Source organism: Panthera tigris, chromosome F3 (genome assembly GCF_018350195.1).
Source record: "Panthera tigris isolate Pti1 chromosome F3, P.tigris_Pti1_mat1.1, whole genome shotgun sequence".
Taxonomy (NCBI): Eukaryota; Metazoa; Chordata; class Mammalia; order Carnivora; family Felidae; genus Panthera; species Panthera tigris.
This window is the reverse complement of record NC_056678.1, coordinates 29716843-29733168: the sequence shown is the minus strand read 5'-3', so window position 1 is coordinate 29733168 and position 16326 is coordinate 29716843. Positions and strand designations below refer to the sequence as shown.

Genomic DNA, 16326 nt, shown 5'->3' with positions numbered 1-16326 from the left:
CTGCTACTTGCTACTGATCTTGTGGCATTTCACTTTCCCCCCCATTCAGAACAAATCCAGGTTGAGCTTGGCGTCGCACTGGGCACCGGGGCTAGGGGGGTGGGGAAGGAGAGAATGGCGGTCAGTCTGCTTTTAGACTGCCGGAAGCAGGCCGGCCTGCACCCTGGAGTTGGTTTTTCTTTCTTTCTCTTCCCTTCTTCAGGGTGGTGCTGGTGGTGCTGGATAGCGGATGGTTTTGTGTGCGTTTCCGTCCAGGCAGGGATCTTCAGCATCTTTCTTCCGAAATCCACGCCCACGTTTGCCTCTCTACTGGATCTGGCTGAAGTTCCCAGAATTGGTTTGCTTAGGATCTGACGATGGTTCATCGTAAGGTTTTAAATTACTTATATGCAATCTTCCCTCCTAGCTTCATCTGAGGGCTTTAAGAAAGGGGAAGGGGGGCGGAAACACACCGAGGAAAGGTCAAGGCAAAGTGGGTTTAACCCAGGACCAGATGCACAAGTGAGGACTGCAGGAGTTTGACTAAGAACTCGCAGCAGATCCCCCTTCCCATAAATAAGTAAAGGCAGTCTGCATGGATGAGGTTTGTTGGAAAAGCGGTCAGAACTTGTGTTAACTTTTAAGTTACTGGGGTTGTGTTTCCAATGGACAGAGGAAGGAGTTGACCCTAGGCTTGGCCGCTGGTTTCAGAGATGGAGCCAGTATCTAGGCGACTTCTCGTCTCCGACCTGACTGATCACTTCTCCCCTATCAGAAAACAAACCGGGAGTCGCCCGAGATAGGGGGCTCGGGCCTCACGCCTTGCTCTAGAGCGTCCCAAGACCTGGGAGAGCGCCGCAGCTTGGGCAAGAGAGGTTACCAGGAGCCCGGCCTGTGGGGCGCCCCGACAGCAGGGGACAGGACAGGGCTCCGCGTACGTAGCTCACGGAGCTGGGCTTCGGACCGAGCTCGCTTGCCCAGCGTCGCGCGCGCTCCTATTTCAACCAGCAGTTCTTGCGCCCTAATGCGGGCTGCGAACTGCCGCGGCGGAGCGTGGCGAGCTGCGAGCCTCCGCGGCGTTGGCTGGGAGTGGGGGAGCTTCCTTGTCTGCCAGACGGCTTTACCCCGACTTGCACTCAGGCCTGCCTTCCCCCCGAGAGTGACAGAAGGCTTACTGGGGTTCGCGAGGAACTTTTCCTGCCGCCAGTTGCCGGGCGTAGAGTGTGCAAAATGTGCAAACCGAGCGCTAGGTGTAACTAACATAACTTGTGGGCTGAAGTTCAAGCCATTTCCTTGCAGATTCTGAATCTTTTCTCTCCCTCTCGGCTTCCTTTCTTCCCCCTTCTCCCCCTCCTCCTTCCCTGCTCTCTCCTTCCTTTTTTGTAAATGTCAAACTGAGCAGATGGTTTTAAGGTGTGGAGGGCATATATCCTCTACTCCTGCCAGTTTATTTGTGGGCTGGCGCTAACATATGTACAAACTGGGATACTTAAAGAAAATAATAGGACGGAAAGGCAGAAAGGAAGTAGCCTCGATCCATTCACAGAACCCAAATTTCCCGGCTCAATACACCCGCTTACCTCGAAAGGACCCAACCAATAGAAGCATTATTCCACCCTGCATCTAATGGGCATGTTGATAGATTATTTCTGTCCCCAGCCTAAATTGTCACATCTCGATTAAAACACTTGATACAATAGCCGATCACTGGGAGTGCGGGTGATGTGTTTGCCCGCATCTGTGTCGTTTCCGAAATGGTGTGGAGGGAGGGTCTGGGGGCGGCAGAAAGAGAGAAGTGAAGGCTGGGGGATGCTCAAGCAAGCCTCTTTTCTTACCCTCGACACCTACCCTGGCGGGCTTGATTTCTTCTTCTTCTTCTTCTTCTTCTTCTTCTTCTTCTTCTTCTTCTTCTTCTCAATGTTTGAATCCTGTGCCAAAAGTTTCCTACAGAGTATAGTCTCAGGCTTGTTACCATCTCTATTCTTATTCAAAGAGAAGACTTCTTCACAGTGATGAATTTGAGACTGAAATTGTAAACGTCCTAGGAAAGGGGTATATGTGCGTGGCAGAAGATGGTGGTGGTTGTCTGTCTGTGTACTGGTAACACGCCCCATCCCAACCAACGTCTGCTTGACAGTTGTCCCAAACCTTTGATCTGCTTGAACTCGAGGAACATACAAAAAATACTTGTTCCCATCCTACCTAAAAACTGAATGTCTAATCGACTAGGTACGAGTATTTCTGCTTCTCAGCCCTTGTAAGTCCTGGCTTTTATAGGATCTTTAGGTCATAAACGCGGTTGCTTTATTAAAAGCCGTTTACTGTGCCCGGTGAAAGACACGTTCTGGCTGCGGCTGGAAATGCCCTTTCGCATTTGTAACTTGCAAACCTCCAAGGAGCTCTTTAAGAGCCACGTTATCTAAAGAAATCTCCCTGGTTATTTTTCCTCCAAGAGATGTCTAACCAAAGTGCATTTTCTATAGCTTTACGTTGAAGCCCGAAATTTAAGCGTTTGAAATTTCTTACTTAATAAACTTTAAAGTTGGCTACCCAGGAGCCAAAATTGTGTACTCCAGTATGAAACCTCTCTCTTTGGTCATCGTGGGGTGAGTGAGTTAGTGAGGGATAATTGCGAGGTAATGTTTGCAACATTTCCCCCCCCCCCCAAAAAAAGGCTGCTGTACCTACAATCAGAAGAACCAAGGGCAGATACTCTTCTTCCTAGTAATTTTGACGGGAGATTAACTGGAACTCAGCCAATACTGGTCTGCTACCAGATGCAGCGGAGCCCAAGTGAAGCCTCTGGCACGTATTATTTAAATCCCAAACCTACCTGTATTTTATTGTCCACTTTGCCTCTAAAAGCAAGCAAGGGTGACATGTATTCTTGATACTGTCTGTGATCATTTAAAATGTGGAACGACCTGCGAGCTTCCCCACTCCCTCCTCCTATACCACTCCACCCCTAAAACCCCACTTTTTCTCCAGTATACTTTTCCGTGCCTTTCTCCACCCAAGTCTGCTCCAAGCTCGGCCACTCGGTGAACTCGATCAGCTGTATCTGGGAAAGGAAGAGAGGGGGTGGGGGGTGGGGGGGAAAGGACCTGCGTCCCGGACGAGCGAGTGTGAGCCGAGCGCCGCTCGCGCCGTCGCCCGCTTTGCACAGTGCCCGCAGATGGCTCGCTCCGGCCCCGGCGCGGCGATCCAGTCGCCCCGAAGCGGTGGCAGGGCGGGGGCGGGGGTGGGGGCCGGGGATGGAGGCGGGGGAGGGGGAGCGCGGGGCCCCTCTCCCCTCCTCTCCTCCCAGCCCCTCACCCCCCACCCCTTTTATATTTTTTTTTTCCTCCCAAGTTCTCTTGCCTCGCTATCCCCCCTTGAATCCGAAGGCGCCTCGCGATTGGGTGCTGGGGCCGGGTACGTCAGTCAGACTGTGACGTGCAGTCTTCCTGTTTCCTTCAGCTGTGTCTTAAAGTAAATCTTGTTGTGGAGCGGAGCCCTCAGCTGAGGGATCGCTCTGAAATAATACACCATTGCAGCCGGGGAAGCGCAGCGGCGCAAAAGAGCTCTCGCCGGGCCGCCCGCTCCCTCTCCGCTCGGCTCCTCTCCGCGGCTCCTCTCTTCTTCCCTCCTTCCTCTCCTCTCTTCTCTCCGCTCCTCCCTGCCCTCCTCTGCCTCGTCTTCTTCCCTCTCCTCTCCTCTCCTCTCCCCTCCCACCCTTCCCACCGTCCCCTCTCCCTCGCCCGCTCGCCCCGCTCGCCCCGCTCGCTCGCTCGCTCGCGCGCACTCACCGGCCCCGGTCCAATTATCACATTCATCACCCGCAAGACACCGCCGCGTGTGTGCGCGCGCGTGTTCTCCTCTCCCTGCCGGCAAAACCACGCTCGGTCCCACTGCCCTCTGCACCGCGTAAGTATCCTCTCCCCCTCGCCAGTCCCCTCCCCTTTTCCAGAATCACTTGTCCTGGCTTGTTCTTGAATGGGAAGAAAAGAAAAGAGACTCCCATTACTCATGCCCGTGTAAACATTTTTTTTTTCCAGGAGAAAATGGTGTTATTTAAATGAATCATAATAAAATAGGCTCTAAACAGTTTGTAAGCAGGAGCCTCCGTGGAACTCAGCGCTCCGCTCCTCCCAGTTCCTAAGAGTAAGTGATCCGCTTGGCTTTTATTTCTTTCTCTTTCCTGCTGGTGGCTGGGGTGGTGGTGGCGATGGGGGGGGGGCGGGCGGCGGGGGAGGCTGATACTGCTGGACTTGTCGCTGATCTTGTCACCTTTTGTGTACTGTTCCTGGGCTGTGAGGAGGCGTTTGCGTCCCTTCCTTCTTTTTCTTGCCCTCTCTTCTCGGGAGAGAGGACCGCGAGGGGCACCGGGTCGCTTTTTGTTCGCCTGGATCCCCGCTTTCCGCCAAGCCCCATCCTTCCCGTCTCTCCCGGCTAAAACTCCTGGGCCAGCCCCCACGTCCTTTCTCTTTGTCTTGTTTATTATAGCTGCCTTTCTTCCAGGCTCTTCCAATTTGCTTGTCATTTGCATACCTTTCACTTCTCCTTTTGAACCCCAGCAGAGGGCCGGGGAGCAGGGAGGAGGGGGGAGGGAGGAGGGGGGCGCTCTGTTACTTTACTCGCAAAACGCTGTCGAAGCCGCAATGTTGAAATCGGGGTTGGAGCGGTGGAGAGATGGTCCCGGGAAAGCAGCGCGGCGTCCCTCTCCAGAGCTCCGAGGAACCAGGGCTAGGTCAAGTTGAGTTGGGTAAGGCGGCCGCGGGAGCCTCAGGAGGTCGTGTGGCGGTGGTGGAGGGATGGGGCCGGAGCGTCGCGGGGGGACCGAGTGCTGGCGGTGCGGGTGGGGGTAGGGGATGTTCTTGGGCTGCGGATCTGCGACGCGAGGACTCTCACAGCCCTGGCTGGCAGTGTGTGTGCCGCGGGGCTGCTGGGATCTGGTCTTGTCTGGGTGGTACCTGCCGTTGTGCCCCAGTTCAGCGGACTGGGGAGGGAGGAGAACAGAGGTGAGGGTGATTGTTACCGGGGAGAATGGTGAGGAGGGCGGGAAGAGCTGCTATCTTGGCTGAACACACCAGGAGGAGGACAGGCAGGGGGGCGCTGGGTGGGGGGGAGACTTCACCCAAAGTCCAGTTTAGCAAGTTGTTGGTTCTTCTGGCGTGCTAGCCACTTACTCCTGCTAAAACTGAACGCCGGTGGAAAGCGTGGTTCGGAGTGGGGGGGGGGGGGTGGATAGGGAATGGCGGGAGGGAGGTGAAGGGGGAGTAGCTTTCGAGAGAGACTCACACGTCTCCCGCCACTTCTCAGCTTTTTTCGGAAGTTGAGAGTCCTCCAGGCTGGCAGAGAGGAGGAGGAGGAGCGGTTGGGCGATCGTCTTAAATAGCCCAAGGAGGCAGGTTGGAGTGTGAGACTGCTGTTCTTGGCAGTCCAGAACCCTGCTCCGCCTGGGGGAAGGCTGGGAGCTCACCTGCTTGTTTTTATTTTTCCAAGAAGGTCTGTGTTGTCTCCCAGAGCTTATAAAAACAGTGCGAGCACAGGGTGGCCTTCTCTCAAAGTCAAGGCTATAAGTGTCTTCTCTTGTTCTCTCTCTCTCTCTCTCCCTCCCTCTCTCTCCCCCTCCCTTCCCCCCTCCTTCCCTCCCACCTATAACCTCCCTTACCAAAAAAAATAATAATAATAATTTCCTTTCCTAAACTAGGTAGGCAGAAGTCTATTCGTAGAGCGCTGTGCATGGGCAGGGCCTGACAGGTGTGTTGGGTCAAGAAAGACAGGTGCAGATTTCCTCTGTGTCTGTGTGTGTCTGTACAGCTCCAGACCACAATGCGCACTCCAGGGTTGCAGAAGTTTATGAATTTATGGGTGCCCTGCTTAATAGGATTCTCCGGGCTAATGGGAACTGGGCTGTTGTTATGCTTTGAGCCCGGCCATGTGAGTTCTTTGCTTGGGGGTGGGGGATAAGTTGGTATGTGTTTGTTTATTTTCCTTAAGGATGTTGGCAGGCTGCTGCTGAGGCTGTGTCTCAGGCTTCTGCCTGCCAGGCGGCTGAAAGTCCCCCCACTTCAGGCAGCAGGTGGAGAGAGATTGACTTTCCCTCTGCTTCCCTCTATAGTTTCTGCCTATCTCCCAGGTCCGTGGTGCGGAAGGGGGGTGGGCGAGAGCCGTCTTTTGTGTGCCTGTGTGTTTTGGGCGGCCATGGGCGGTGTGTGTAACTGCCAAGAATACCAAAGTCATTTGAAAGTGTTACTGTTGTTAAAGCTTATCTTTTTAGCGTGCCTTCTCTCTGCCCAGAAAGAATAGGTATGTGCATAAACTCTTTCAAGTCCTATGTTAAATACTCTCATAAAGCAGAGTGAGCCTGTCATTGTACCAGACATGTGCCAGATGTCCTAGTTATTACTTTGATGGAGAAGGAAAATCTCAAGTACGTGAGAGGTAACTGCGCTTTCTCTGTTTGATGCAAGATGCAGGCAATCAGCTGTGTGAGGAGTTTCTTGCAAGAACTTCTGAGTATTTTCAGAATGAAATGGGCTGTGTGTGGTGAGAAAGGAAAAGCGGAGCATTGGTGTTACCCTGTCCATATGCTACAACGTGGCCACGTTTATATAATGGTAAAATCGGCGAGGGTAAGGACCGTGGCTTGATGTGTGAGGGAAGCTGTGGAGAATTCAGTGGAAGCACTATATCTGGATTATTCAAACTTGACCTTTTAAGTTTCTCTTTAAACAGGCTACTTCTTGTGTTACATAGAAATAGGTTAGATGGTGAATGGTTTTATCGGTTGTCTTTGTTGTTTGGGTGACGATCGTGGGTTCATGAAAATGAGATACTGTGTGTCATTTGTCCTTTAGACTTAAAATCTCAGAGTCCCTCCCTCAATACTTGCCTTGGGTGTTTGCGAAGTTTTTTCACGTCATCTATGGATATGTCCATTTCCTTTATGTTTGATAGAGGTTGTCTGTGCTTGGTACTTACTAGTATGTTTATGTGTCCATTATGCAGAATTCTGCTTAGTTTAATCATCACCTTGTGAGAAGAAAAGTCATGCCTACGTCACATGCATCTCTGTTCTCACTTTATTCATTTCCTAGCATGGTTCCTCTAGAAGTAGCACTTGCAATCTTAAAACGTAAGCCAGCTGCCGGGGTTCTCTTTATCTGTTCAAAGTGCAAATAGGCCTTTTTTTTTTTTTCATGAATTTCTTATATCATTTCAGGGATTGTCTTGCATTTTCAACTGTTGATAGAAGGAATGTTTAGGTTTAGGATTAACAAAATAAATCATAAAATGTGACTGTTTTCCTAGTATAAAGATGGATTGTGCGTGACATATTATTATTGGATTCCAATTAAGTACCTGTATCAACTGGAAAGGACAGATACCTCAGGAATTTCTCCAACCTTATTGCCTAGTGTAGTCTAAAGCTTTCAAAGGACATTTAGAGTATTTGAATTTTCTACAAAAAAGAAAAAAAGTGTGTTTTTTCTTGAGATCGTTTCTTACTCTTTTACTTACTAATGTGGTGAATTATTGGTGCAAATGAATGTTTTAGGCATGTCTCAGAAAATATTCTGTGTTCATTTTGCAGGTGAAAAACGTACGGAATTTTTGATAGGTTGGAGGAATTTTAAGTGAAACGGTTATGATATGAGAACTCTGTTATGATAGGAAATTTTAAAACCTGATATGAGATTTGAGGATACAATCTCAGTTAACTGAAGTACGAACTTCTGTCAAGTGGGTTCTTCAAACTAAACATAAAACGCTTTCTTAACCTTACAGCAAGCAGAAACATCCCTGAAGGAAAAGTTGCTAATTAGCAGAAAGGAACTCTTGAATACAGTGAAGAGGGGTTAGGGGGAAGATTTGATGATTTGGTGGCCTTAGGGGAGACTACCTAAATCAAATCATCTGATCTCCCCCACCCCCCTGCCTTGAATTACCGATTTTCAGGTGGATTTAAGATGTTCTTTGTTAGTGATAGTGCATTCGAAATTTCATAACCAGGTTGACCCAAGTAGATTAGAGGCCCATTCAAAGATTGTTTTCCATAAGAAGTAAAGTGTAGGCTTGAGCAATTTCTTCAAATAATTTTACCAACAAAGACAGATAATCTAAGTTATCCAAACAGGAAACCATGCCAACCTTACACTCACCCTGTCTTATAAAAGATTTGTCTAAACTATTTGGATAATTACCATGATGAACACTTCTTTGTCCAGAATCTGGACTCCGGATAGATACGTAAAAGTTGTAATCCCCTCCCCCAAATAACTTCTTTATTCAAGTAGAGCACTTAGCCACTTTCTACTCCAATCCCTTTGAAATTCCTCGCTGAAAGTTCTTTTCTAACATTAAGTCATCAAGTTCCTTAGCATTCTCCATGTTAAGCTACCTGACGTTCTTGAGATAATTCAGATCTTAATGAATCTTTTGGAGTAGTTAAAATCTGACTCAATTATACCTGGATGTTTGTTCTTATCTTTCTCTGGGAGGAAGCTGCTATGTCAAGATAATCACTGTATAGGAATTATTAAAGCAGTTGAGTACTTAGATACCAAATGCTAGCTGTGACAAATTTTTTAAGAATAAAAATATTCTGTATGGGTTTTCATGGTAATTGAAGAGGAGTTTACTGGAACAGAATATATGTATCCAAACAGTAATACATTTGGGCTCAAATTCTACATCAGGATTTTTTTCTGCATACTTGCTGATATTACTGTTTCCAAGGGCTGATCAAAAGGTTTCATCTCGCCTGTTTAAACTCAAAACGAATGTAAAAATCAAAATACAATAAGAGTCAATAATAATTGTAGTTGAAACACTATGACTTAGGACATCTGTTGAGAAATAAAGGAATTTTTAAAAATCTTAATGGACAGGATGAGATCAGTGATAAAGTCAGTCCATAGCAGTCTCTAAATTCTGAATTAGGAAGCCCATGGCAGCACCTTTAAATGTGTTTTCAAGTGATTTAATTTATATGATAGTCGTTGAACAATGCGTTTTCTTATGTGGTAAATACATTCACATCTATCTCTTGTTTATGAATCAATTTGCTAATCAAGTATTATGTCACCCAGTTATAATTACTTAATCTTGTCTATTGCCTCCATGGGTTATGGTCCCAGCGTGCACTACCCCTCTACCTTTATTTTTAAGTTTAGATCTTAGCTATATGGAGAGCTGTATTTATTCATGCCTATTAATATAATGTCTGGTCTTGGCAGAATATATACTTTTTCCCATTTGTTTTGTCCTATTTGTTATGTCTCAGCTGGACATTTTACAACAAGACCTAAAAGGATTCCCATATTCTCTTAGCCCCAAACAGAAGCAAATCATTATCTAATCTAAAAATGCTGACTGGTTGACAGGGGATGGAAAAAAATCTGTTTAGATTTGTGAATTTGAAGGAAGTCACAGGGTATTTGGTTCTTGGAAGACCCACCAAACATGTTTAATTAACACTTACTGTCCACTGCAAATGAGAGTATCATTTCTTTCTGCCTTCGGAAGAGCACAGCCCTCTTCTTGGCTTGGGCACGAGGCAGGGATGCAGCTGTTGATACCTAGGCTATGAGAGGAAGTGCAGTTGACGCAGAGGTAAATGACAGTTGGGAAAGGAAGGATGCCTGCGGATGACCTTGTGCGCATCTCTTACACCAGCCTGTCATTCTGAGCCCCTGTTGCAGAGATGCTTGTCCCCTGGCAAGGATGGGCAGGAGAAAAATCCAGATTGGGGGTTAAGCTGAACAGAGGAAGAAAAAAGACTGCGGAAAGTTTGTTCAGTGTTTTGACTAGAGATCCCTGTGCTTTTCAGGTGATATTAAGGAGAAGAGAATTTGCACACAAAAAAAGAAAAGAGGTAAAATTTTAAAACAATGGCAATGAACTAATACACACACAAAGAGGTCCTCCTTGCAGAGACCTACCCCCAGTGTGCAAATCTTTCTGGGCTCCGAAATAACCCATTTCTTTTCTTGTTTGCCTCGGTGTTTTTCTTTTTCTCACCTGATGGCTACACCTGATTTATGGGATCCAATGTGTTAGCGAAATATTTGTCATTGCATTTTTGTATTCCTGAACTCAGTTTTATTATTGATGTGTGAGGGTGCACCATCATTCCGACTTCAATTTTGAACCCAATATTGAAGTTATTAAGATCTGTTTCCATTCCAACTTTGGGAAATTTTATCCTGAGGCATACAAAAAGTATTTTAATTTTAAGCATACAAAAACATATAAAGAAGCATCATATTGCCTGCATGAACAGGCTTTTTAAAAAATGTTGTGTCTTCACATAGAAACCAGGAACAAGGAATGCATGACGGAATCTTTGTTGAGTAAAAAATAAAAATAAAAATAAAAAACCCACACGTTGTCATCTAAGCATTGAGCATTTTCTTGATTTTTACAGGTTATTTCCTGCTGAAATTATGCCTATTTGCATGGATAGTCATTCTTTAAAACTAGCCACAGATGCAGTCCTAGGGAGCACGTAGATGTTTTTACAGGTGAACCGAAAGAGATGGGAACCGTTCCAAACACTCTGCACGCTGCCTTTGGCAATAGACCCTGTTATTGTGAAGATGTGCTCTGTTAAGCAAACGTGAAGTTTAATATTAGATAAACCCTGTGTGAAAAAAATATTTTCATTTTCTTCATAAAATGTTAATTGTAAGCAAAAAAGATATGACATCTTATATGCACACAAAATTGGGGGTTAGCATCACTGGGTAATAAGTCACAAAATATGTCAGGTGCCTTGCATAAAATGCAAGGAAGGATATTCTCTTTTACTATTGTGTCCTCAAGAAACAATGGAAGTTCATGTGCAGAGAAGATATTTATCTTTCTCATATATCTGACTGATGCTTTTGCATCTTTATTTACTTTCTTTTAGTCTCCCCCCACCTTGAATTTGGCATAAGAAAAAAGATTCACAAAGGATGTGTATATTAAAGTTTCTTTAGGCATTTGAAGTATTATTTTGGCAGATTTTAACAGAAGAGAACTAATACTGAAGATACATTTATCCTTGCCTCACTCAGTTTATTGTTCCCCATACTGATTTCTGAAATGTGGCAATTCCTTCTTTTACAGTGAGTCCAACTTTGTGGTCATTTAAGTCATCAAAAGGACATCATGAAAATTCATAAATATTCTCACCCTTACGTTAAGATATAGCAATAGATCGCGTTTTCCAATGTGATTTTACTAATAAAAATGCACATCCATGCTAAATAAGCAGACTTGTGAAATGAATATCTGTGCGTTTATTTCAATGTTAAATTGACCATTTGTATTGGAAAGGTGCTGATGGGGGTGTTCTCCCTCCCATTTCAGATATGACAGAAATATTTTTAAATTCAGTAATAAAGGGGGCGTGTTGAGCATTTGCATGTACTTTTGAGTCTTTCTCCTCTAAGGGCATTAGAACCAGAATAATTTTAATTCAGAAATGGAATTTTTCTTCCAAATTTCACACAGCCTCAAAATTGAACCTTATATCTTAAGTAGAGACCACTTTCATCTTCTTTTGTAATATGAATCTCAATGCCCAAAATTTAATCAATTGGTTGTCAGAGGCTGTGTTCTTATAATCTACTGTTTCTTCTGAAGATAAACAGTATCATTTTAGGCATTTGTGAAAGAGAATCATATTACTGGTGCTTAAGCAGTTTTTGCTTTTTTTTTTTTTTTAATCTTAATCCATCTTAAACCAGTGGAGCAGAAATATTTAAAAATGTTTCATTTCAAGCAGAGTGCATAATAAATTGCAATAATTGTAATGTGCCATAAATCCCAGAGCCTATGCATTTTGCATTTGATTCAGGATTGAGGTCAGGAAATTTGGAGAAATTTAAAGAAAATGATTCATCAGTCCTTTTGTTCTGTTGGCCAGGGTCCCGGGATTCTTGAGCTGTGCCCAGCTGACGAGCTTTTGAAGATGGCACAATAACTGTCCAGTGATGCCTGACCATGACAGCACAGCCCTCTTAAGCCGGCAAACCAAGAGGAGAAGAGTTGACATTGGAGTGAAAAGGACGGTAGGGACAGCATCTGCATTTTTTGCTAAGGCAAGAGCAACGTTTTTTAGTGCCATGAATCCCCAAGGTTCTGAGCAGGATGTTGAGTATTCAGTGGTGCAGCATGCAGATGGGGAAAAGTCAAATGTACTCCGCAAGCTGCTGAAGAGGGCGAACTCGTATGAAGATGCCATGATGCCTTTTCCAGGAGCAACCATAATTTCCCAGCTGTTGAAAAATAACATGAACAAAAATGGTGGCACGGAGCCCAGTTTCCAAGCCAGCGGCCTCTCTAGCACAGGCTCCGAAGTACATCAGGAGGATATATGCAGCAACTCTTCAAGAGACAGCCCCCCAGAGTGTCTTTCCCCTTTTGGCAGGCCTACTATGAGCCAGTTTGATATGGATCGCTTATGTGATGAGCACCTGAGAGCGAAGCGCGCCCGGGTTGAGAATATAATTCGGGGTATGAGCCATTCCCCCAGTGTGGCATTAAGGGGCAATGAAAATGAAAGAGAGATGGCCCCGCAGTCTGTGAGTCCCCGAGAAAGTTACAGAGAAAACAAACGCAAGCAGAAACTGCCCCAGCAGCAGCAACAGAGTTTCCAGCAGCTGGTTTCAGCCCGAAAAGAACAGAAGCGAGAGGAGCGCCGACAGCTGAAGCAGCAGCTGGAGGACATGCAGAAGCAGCTGCGCCAGCTGCAGGAGAAGTTCTACCAAATCTATGACAGCACCGATTCCGAAAATGATGAAGATGGCAACCTGTCTGAAGACAGCATGCGCTCGGAGATGCTGGACGCCCGGGCCCAGGACTCCGTGGGGCGGTCAGACAACGAGATGTGCGAGCTAGACCCAGGACAGTTCATTGACCGGGCCCGGGCCCTGATCCGGGAGCAGGAGCTGGCTGAAAACAAGCCGAAACGAGAAGGCAACAACAAAGAAAGAGATCACGGGCCGAACCCCTTGCAACCCGAAGGCAAGCACTTGGCCGAGACCTTGAAGCAGGAACTGAACACCGCCATGTCGCAAGTGGTGGACACGGTGGTCAAAGTGTTTTCAGCCAAACCCTCCCGCCAGGTTCCTCAGGTCTTCCCGCCTCTCCAGATCCCCCAGGCCAGATTCGCGGTCAACGGGGAGAACCACAATTTCCACACCGCCAACCAGCGCCTGCAGTGCTTTGGCGACGTCATCATTCCGAACCCCCTGGACACCTTCGGCAACGTGCAGATGCCCAGTTCCACAGACCAGACGGAAGCACTGCCCCTGGTTGTCCGCAAAAACTCATCCGACCAGTCCGCCTCCGGCCCCCCGGCCGGCGGCCACCACCAGCCCCTGCACCAGTCACCTCTCTCTGCCACCGCAGGCTTCACCACGTCTACCTTCCGCCACCCCTTCCCCCTTCCCTTGATGGCCTACCCATTTCAGAGTCCGTTAGGTGCTCCCTCCGGCTCCTTCTCGGGAAAAGACAGAGCCTCTCCTGAATCCTTAGACTTAACTAGGGAGACGACGAGTCTGAGGACGAAGATGTCATCCCACCATCTAAGCCACCATCCGTGTTCACCAGCACACCCACCCAGCACCGCAGAAGGGCTCTCCCTGTCGCTCATCAAGTCCGAGTGTGGCGATCTTCAAGACATGTCCGAAATCTCACCTTATTCGGGAAGTGCAATATCCTTTTATTCTCCCCTGGAGGAAAACAAAACAGAACAAAACAAGGCTTCCCCCAAGGTCAGGTTTCCACAATATATAGAATAATGTAGATTAGTATCTTCTTAAGAACGCAATCTTCTCTATTATCCAGAGTAATAGGCTTTTGTCAACACACTTCTGATCGCACAAAAGCGTCCCAGGAAACCCACATCTTTGCAACTTTCGCAAGTTGTTAATTGCCTCGAAGAGCTGGTATTTAATATGTCCCTTTTCAACTGTGCTCTTTCTGCTGTTCCAGTATTATCCCCCCCACACACACTTTTTTTTCTTTAGGAGTAGATTCAGAGGTGGACAAAAAAAAAAAATCTCATTGTAACGTTGAATTCTATCAGGTTTTTAAAAAAGGTTTTACGTTCTATAATGGCGTCGAGGGAAAAGTCAATTTTGAGATCCCTAAGATTCCGTAGGAAGAATTGTCCCTCTTTAAACCGTCTGCAAGGCCCCTGGTCCCTGCAAAGAAGACCCGATTAAATTTTATGAAGAGCACTTTCCTGGTGGGAGGCTTCAATGGGAGAAAAATGGACATGGGTGGGGAGTTAGATTCTTTCTTTAATCTGTAAGTGAGACATGGGGGGTGGGGGGGGTCGTTGTTCTTTTTGTTTGTTTGTTTGTTTGTTCTTTAAGGAAATGTACAGGTACTGATTTATTCAGACAGCTTTGGTCTCTCTCGTTCACCCAAGGTCTGTTCTTTGGATCTTGGTGCAGCTGCCTCTATGCATGATTAACCTCTGTTCAGCCATACACAGAAATCTTTTGTCCTAACATACACAAAGCAAATTATTTTGGAAAGCGAGAGAGCACAATTAAATATAAAACTCAGCTGTATTCAGCTTTAAAAATGGCTCTTTTTATGACTCTTCTATATTTTGAACCTGACTTTTAGGTAGAGATGCCAGTTATAGTTTTTATTAGACCCCTCCTGAACTCCAGCTATTTTTAACTGACTTTTTTTCTTTCTCTCTGTAAATCGGTCCTTTCAGTAAATTTTTAAAAATCTTGTGGTTGTTGGTGTTTTGGGGTACGGGTAGTAGAATGGTAGCATTTGGGGGCACGTAGAGGCGTGTTTCTTTTATAATAAACTGCCAGATGGATATAAAATTTAGCAATTAAGTTGGCTGTTGCTAAACTGAGGATTTTGAGCAATTGTCCTGATGACTAGAGATTGACATTTTAGTATCTAAGCCCACTCCAGAGGCTGCCACATAAGTGCAAAGCCCCAGCTATGGTGGAAATACATTTTCCTATGTAGTGAAGGCCGTCCTTCAAACCAGCTCTCAGAAGAGTTGTGGAGATTTTTGATAAGGTGAATGAGAGCCACAAATAATGAGACCCACTTAGGGCAGTGAAACACAGTCTCTTTCCATAGTGAGGAAGAAGAGAATAATGTCAGGAGAGGAAGGAACATAAAGATTGTTGAGGACTTAGACATATAAACAGAAACTGAGTCTTGATTTGGTTGCTGATTTAACTTCTACCTTTCAAAGACCTAAACTTTAATCTACCAGCCATGAACCAAAGCTGCGCCAGGCACCATGCCTTGCTCGTGATAAATAGGCAATAAACATTGGTCAAAATGATTGTAATGTAGCGTTGGTGATGAGAAAGGCGAAGGAAGAAGATGCAGTGTCTTGAATGGTTTTTCACCCTTGTCAGGAAGAGCATCTTCTGAGGCTCATACAAGGCTGATGATGTCCAGGGCTAGACCCTGTTGCTCTCAGACGTCTCCAGTTTGAAGGCAGTAGTCGTGATGGTGGGTTGTTTCCCTCTCTCTCTCTCTCTCTCTCTCTCTCTCTCTCTCTGTCTCTCTCTCTCTCTCTCTCTCTTTCTGTCTCCTACACACACACACACACACACACACACACACACACACACACGCAGAGGAAGGGACATACCTGTTTCGAGGAACATTTGAAACCAGATTTCAAAGTGCCCTAAGTGCAGACTAAAAACTCTTTAACCAGTTTATGGGTTTTGTGTGTGTGTGTGTGTGTTTATTAGACTTTTCATTGTCACCAGATAATTATGCCTGTGTTTTTTTTTTATAAGCAAGTTGGGTCTTCTAGGAAAGCAATCTTTTAGATTGCTTTAAGTGTTGGCTACCTTCATTGTCTCACGCTCTCTCTAAATCCCCTGAGGAATTTAGAGGATTTGAATTGAAAGAAGTTCCTTTTATTTCCATACATATCAAAGGATTTAACGAGAATATAGTTGCTTCTTCAGCTGAATAACTTCCCTCTCCTCCCAATGTAAGAGTCTGTGGAAGAGTGATGGTTTGGAAACACCTGTGTTCGTGTGAAATGTTGCTTACACCTGGAACTGTTTCTTTCATGAAGCGAAATAATTTTGGCCTCTTGTTGGAGTTAATGATTACATTTTCCACCTTCTGGCCATTGACCCTCTTCCTGTATCTTTCCCCTTGATTATGCCATACTTTTAACCATTTATCTCATTGATATATTATTATTTCTCAGGAAGAAGATGGGCTGGCTTCTCTTTCTATAATCCGCATGATTCTGAAGCCAGTGAGGATCTGAGTGTTTGTTGGGAGACTGGATCCACTTTTCTCCTCTCTCCATCCTGGAATGGCAATGGGTCCTTCCCTTGATTTATC

The 16326-nt window shown here is 45.9% G+C and overlaps 1 protein-coding gene and 1 long non-coding RNA gene across 4 annotated transcripts in view; one reads left to right on the top strand and one right to left on the bottom strand.

The window, feature by feature from the left end:
• The window catches only part of LOC107180979, a 90094-nt gene extending 86893 nt beyond the window's left edge, over nt 1–3201 (bottom strand). The window contains exon 1 of the long non-coding RNA XR_006213869.1: nt 3084–3201. This is a non-coding gene — a long non-coding RNA (uncharacterized LOC107180979). The remainder of the gene's footprint in view (nt 1–3083) is intronic.
• Nucleotides 3202–3693: 492 nt separating this feature from the next.
• The window catches only part of PROX1 (prospero homeobox 1), a 49939-nt gene continuing 37306 nt past the window's right edge, over nt 3694–16326 (top strand). For 2 of the 3 annotated variants that reach the window (XM_007096178.3, XM_015543840.2), the window contains exons 1-3: nt 3694–3885; nt 4017–4122; nt 11882–13673. In XM_007096178.3, the coding sequence (XP_007096240.1) occupies nt 11949–13673 (1725 nt within the window). In that variant the 5' untranslated portion in view covers nt 3694–3885; nt 4017–4122; nt 11882–11948. Of the gene's footprint in view, nt 3886–4016; nt 4123–4649; nt 4724–11881; nt 13674–16326 lie in introns of those variants that run through there. The other variant, XM_042976037.1, reaches the window with a different exon arrangement.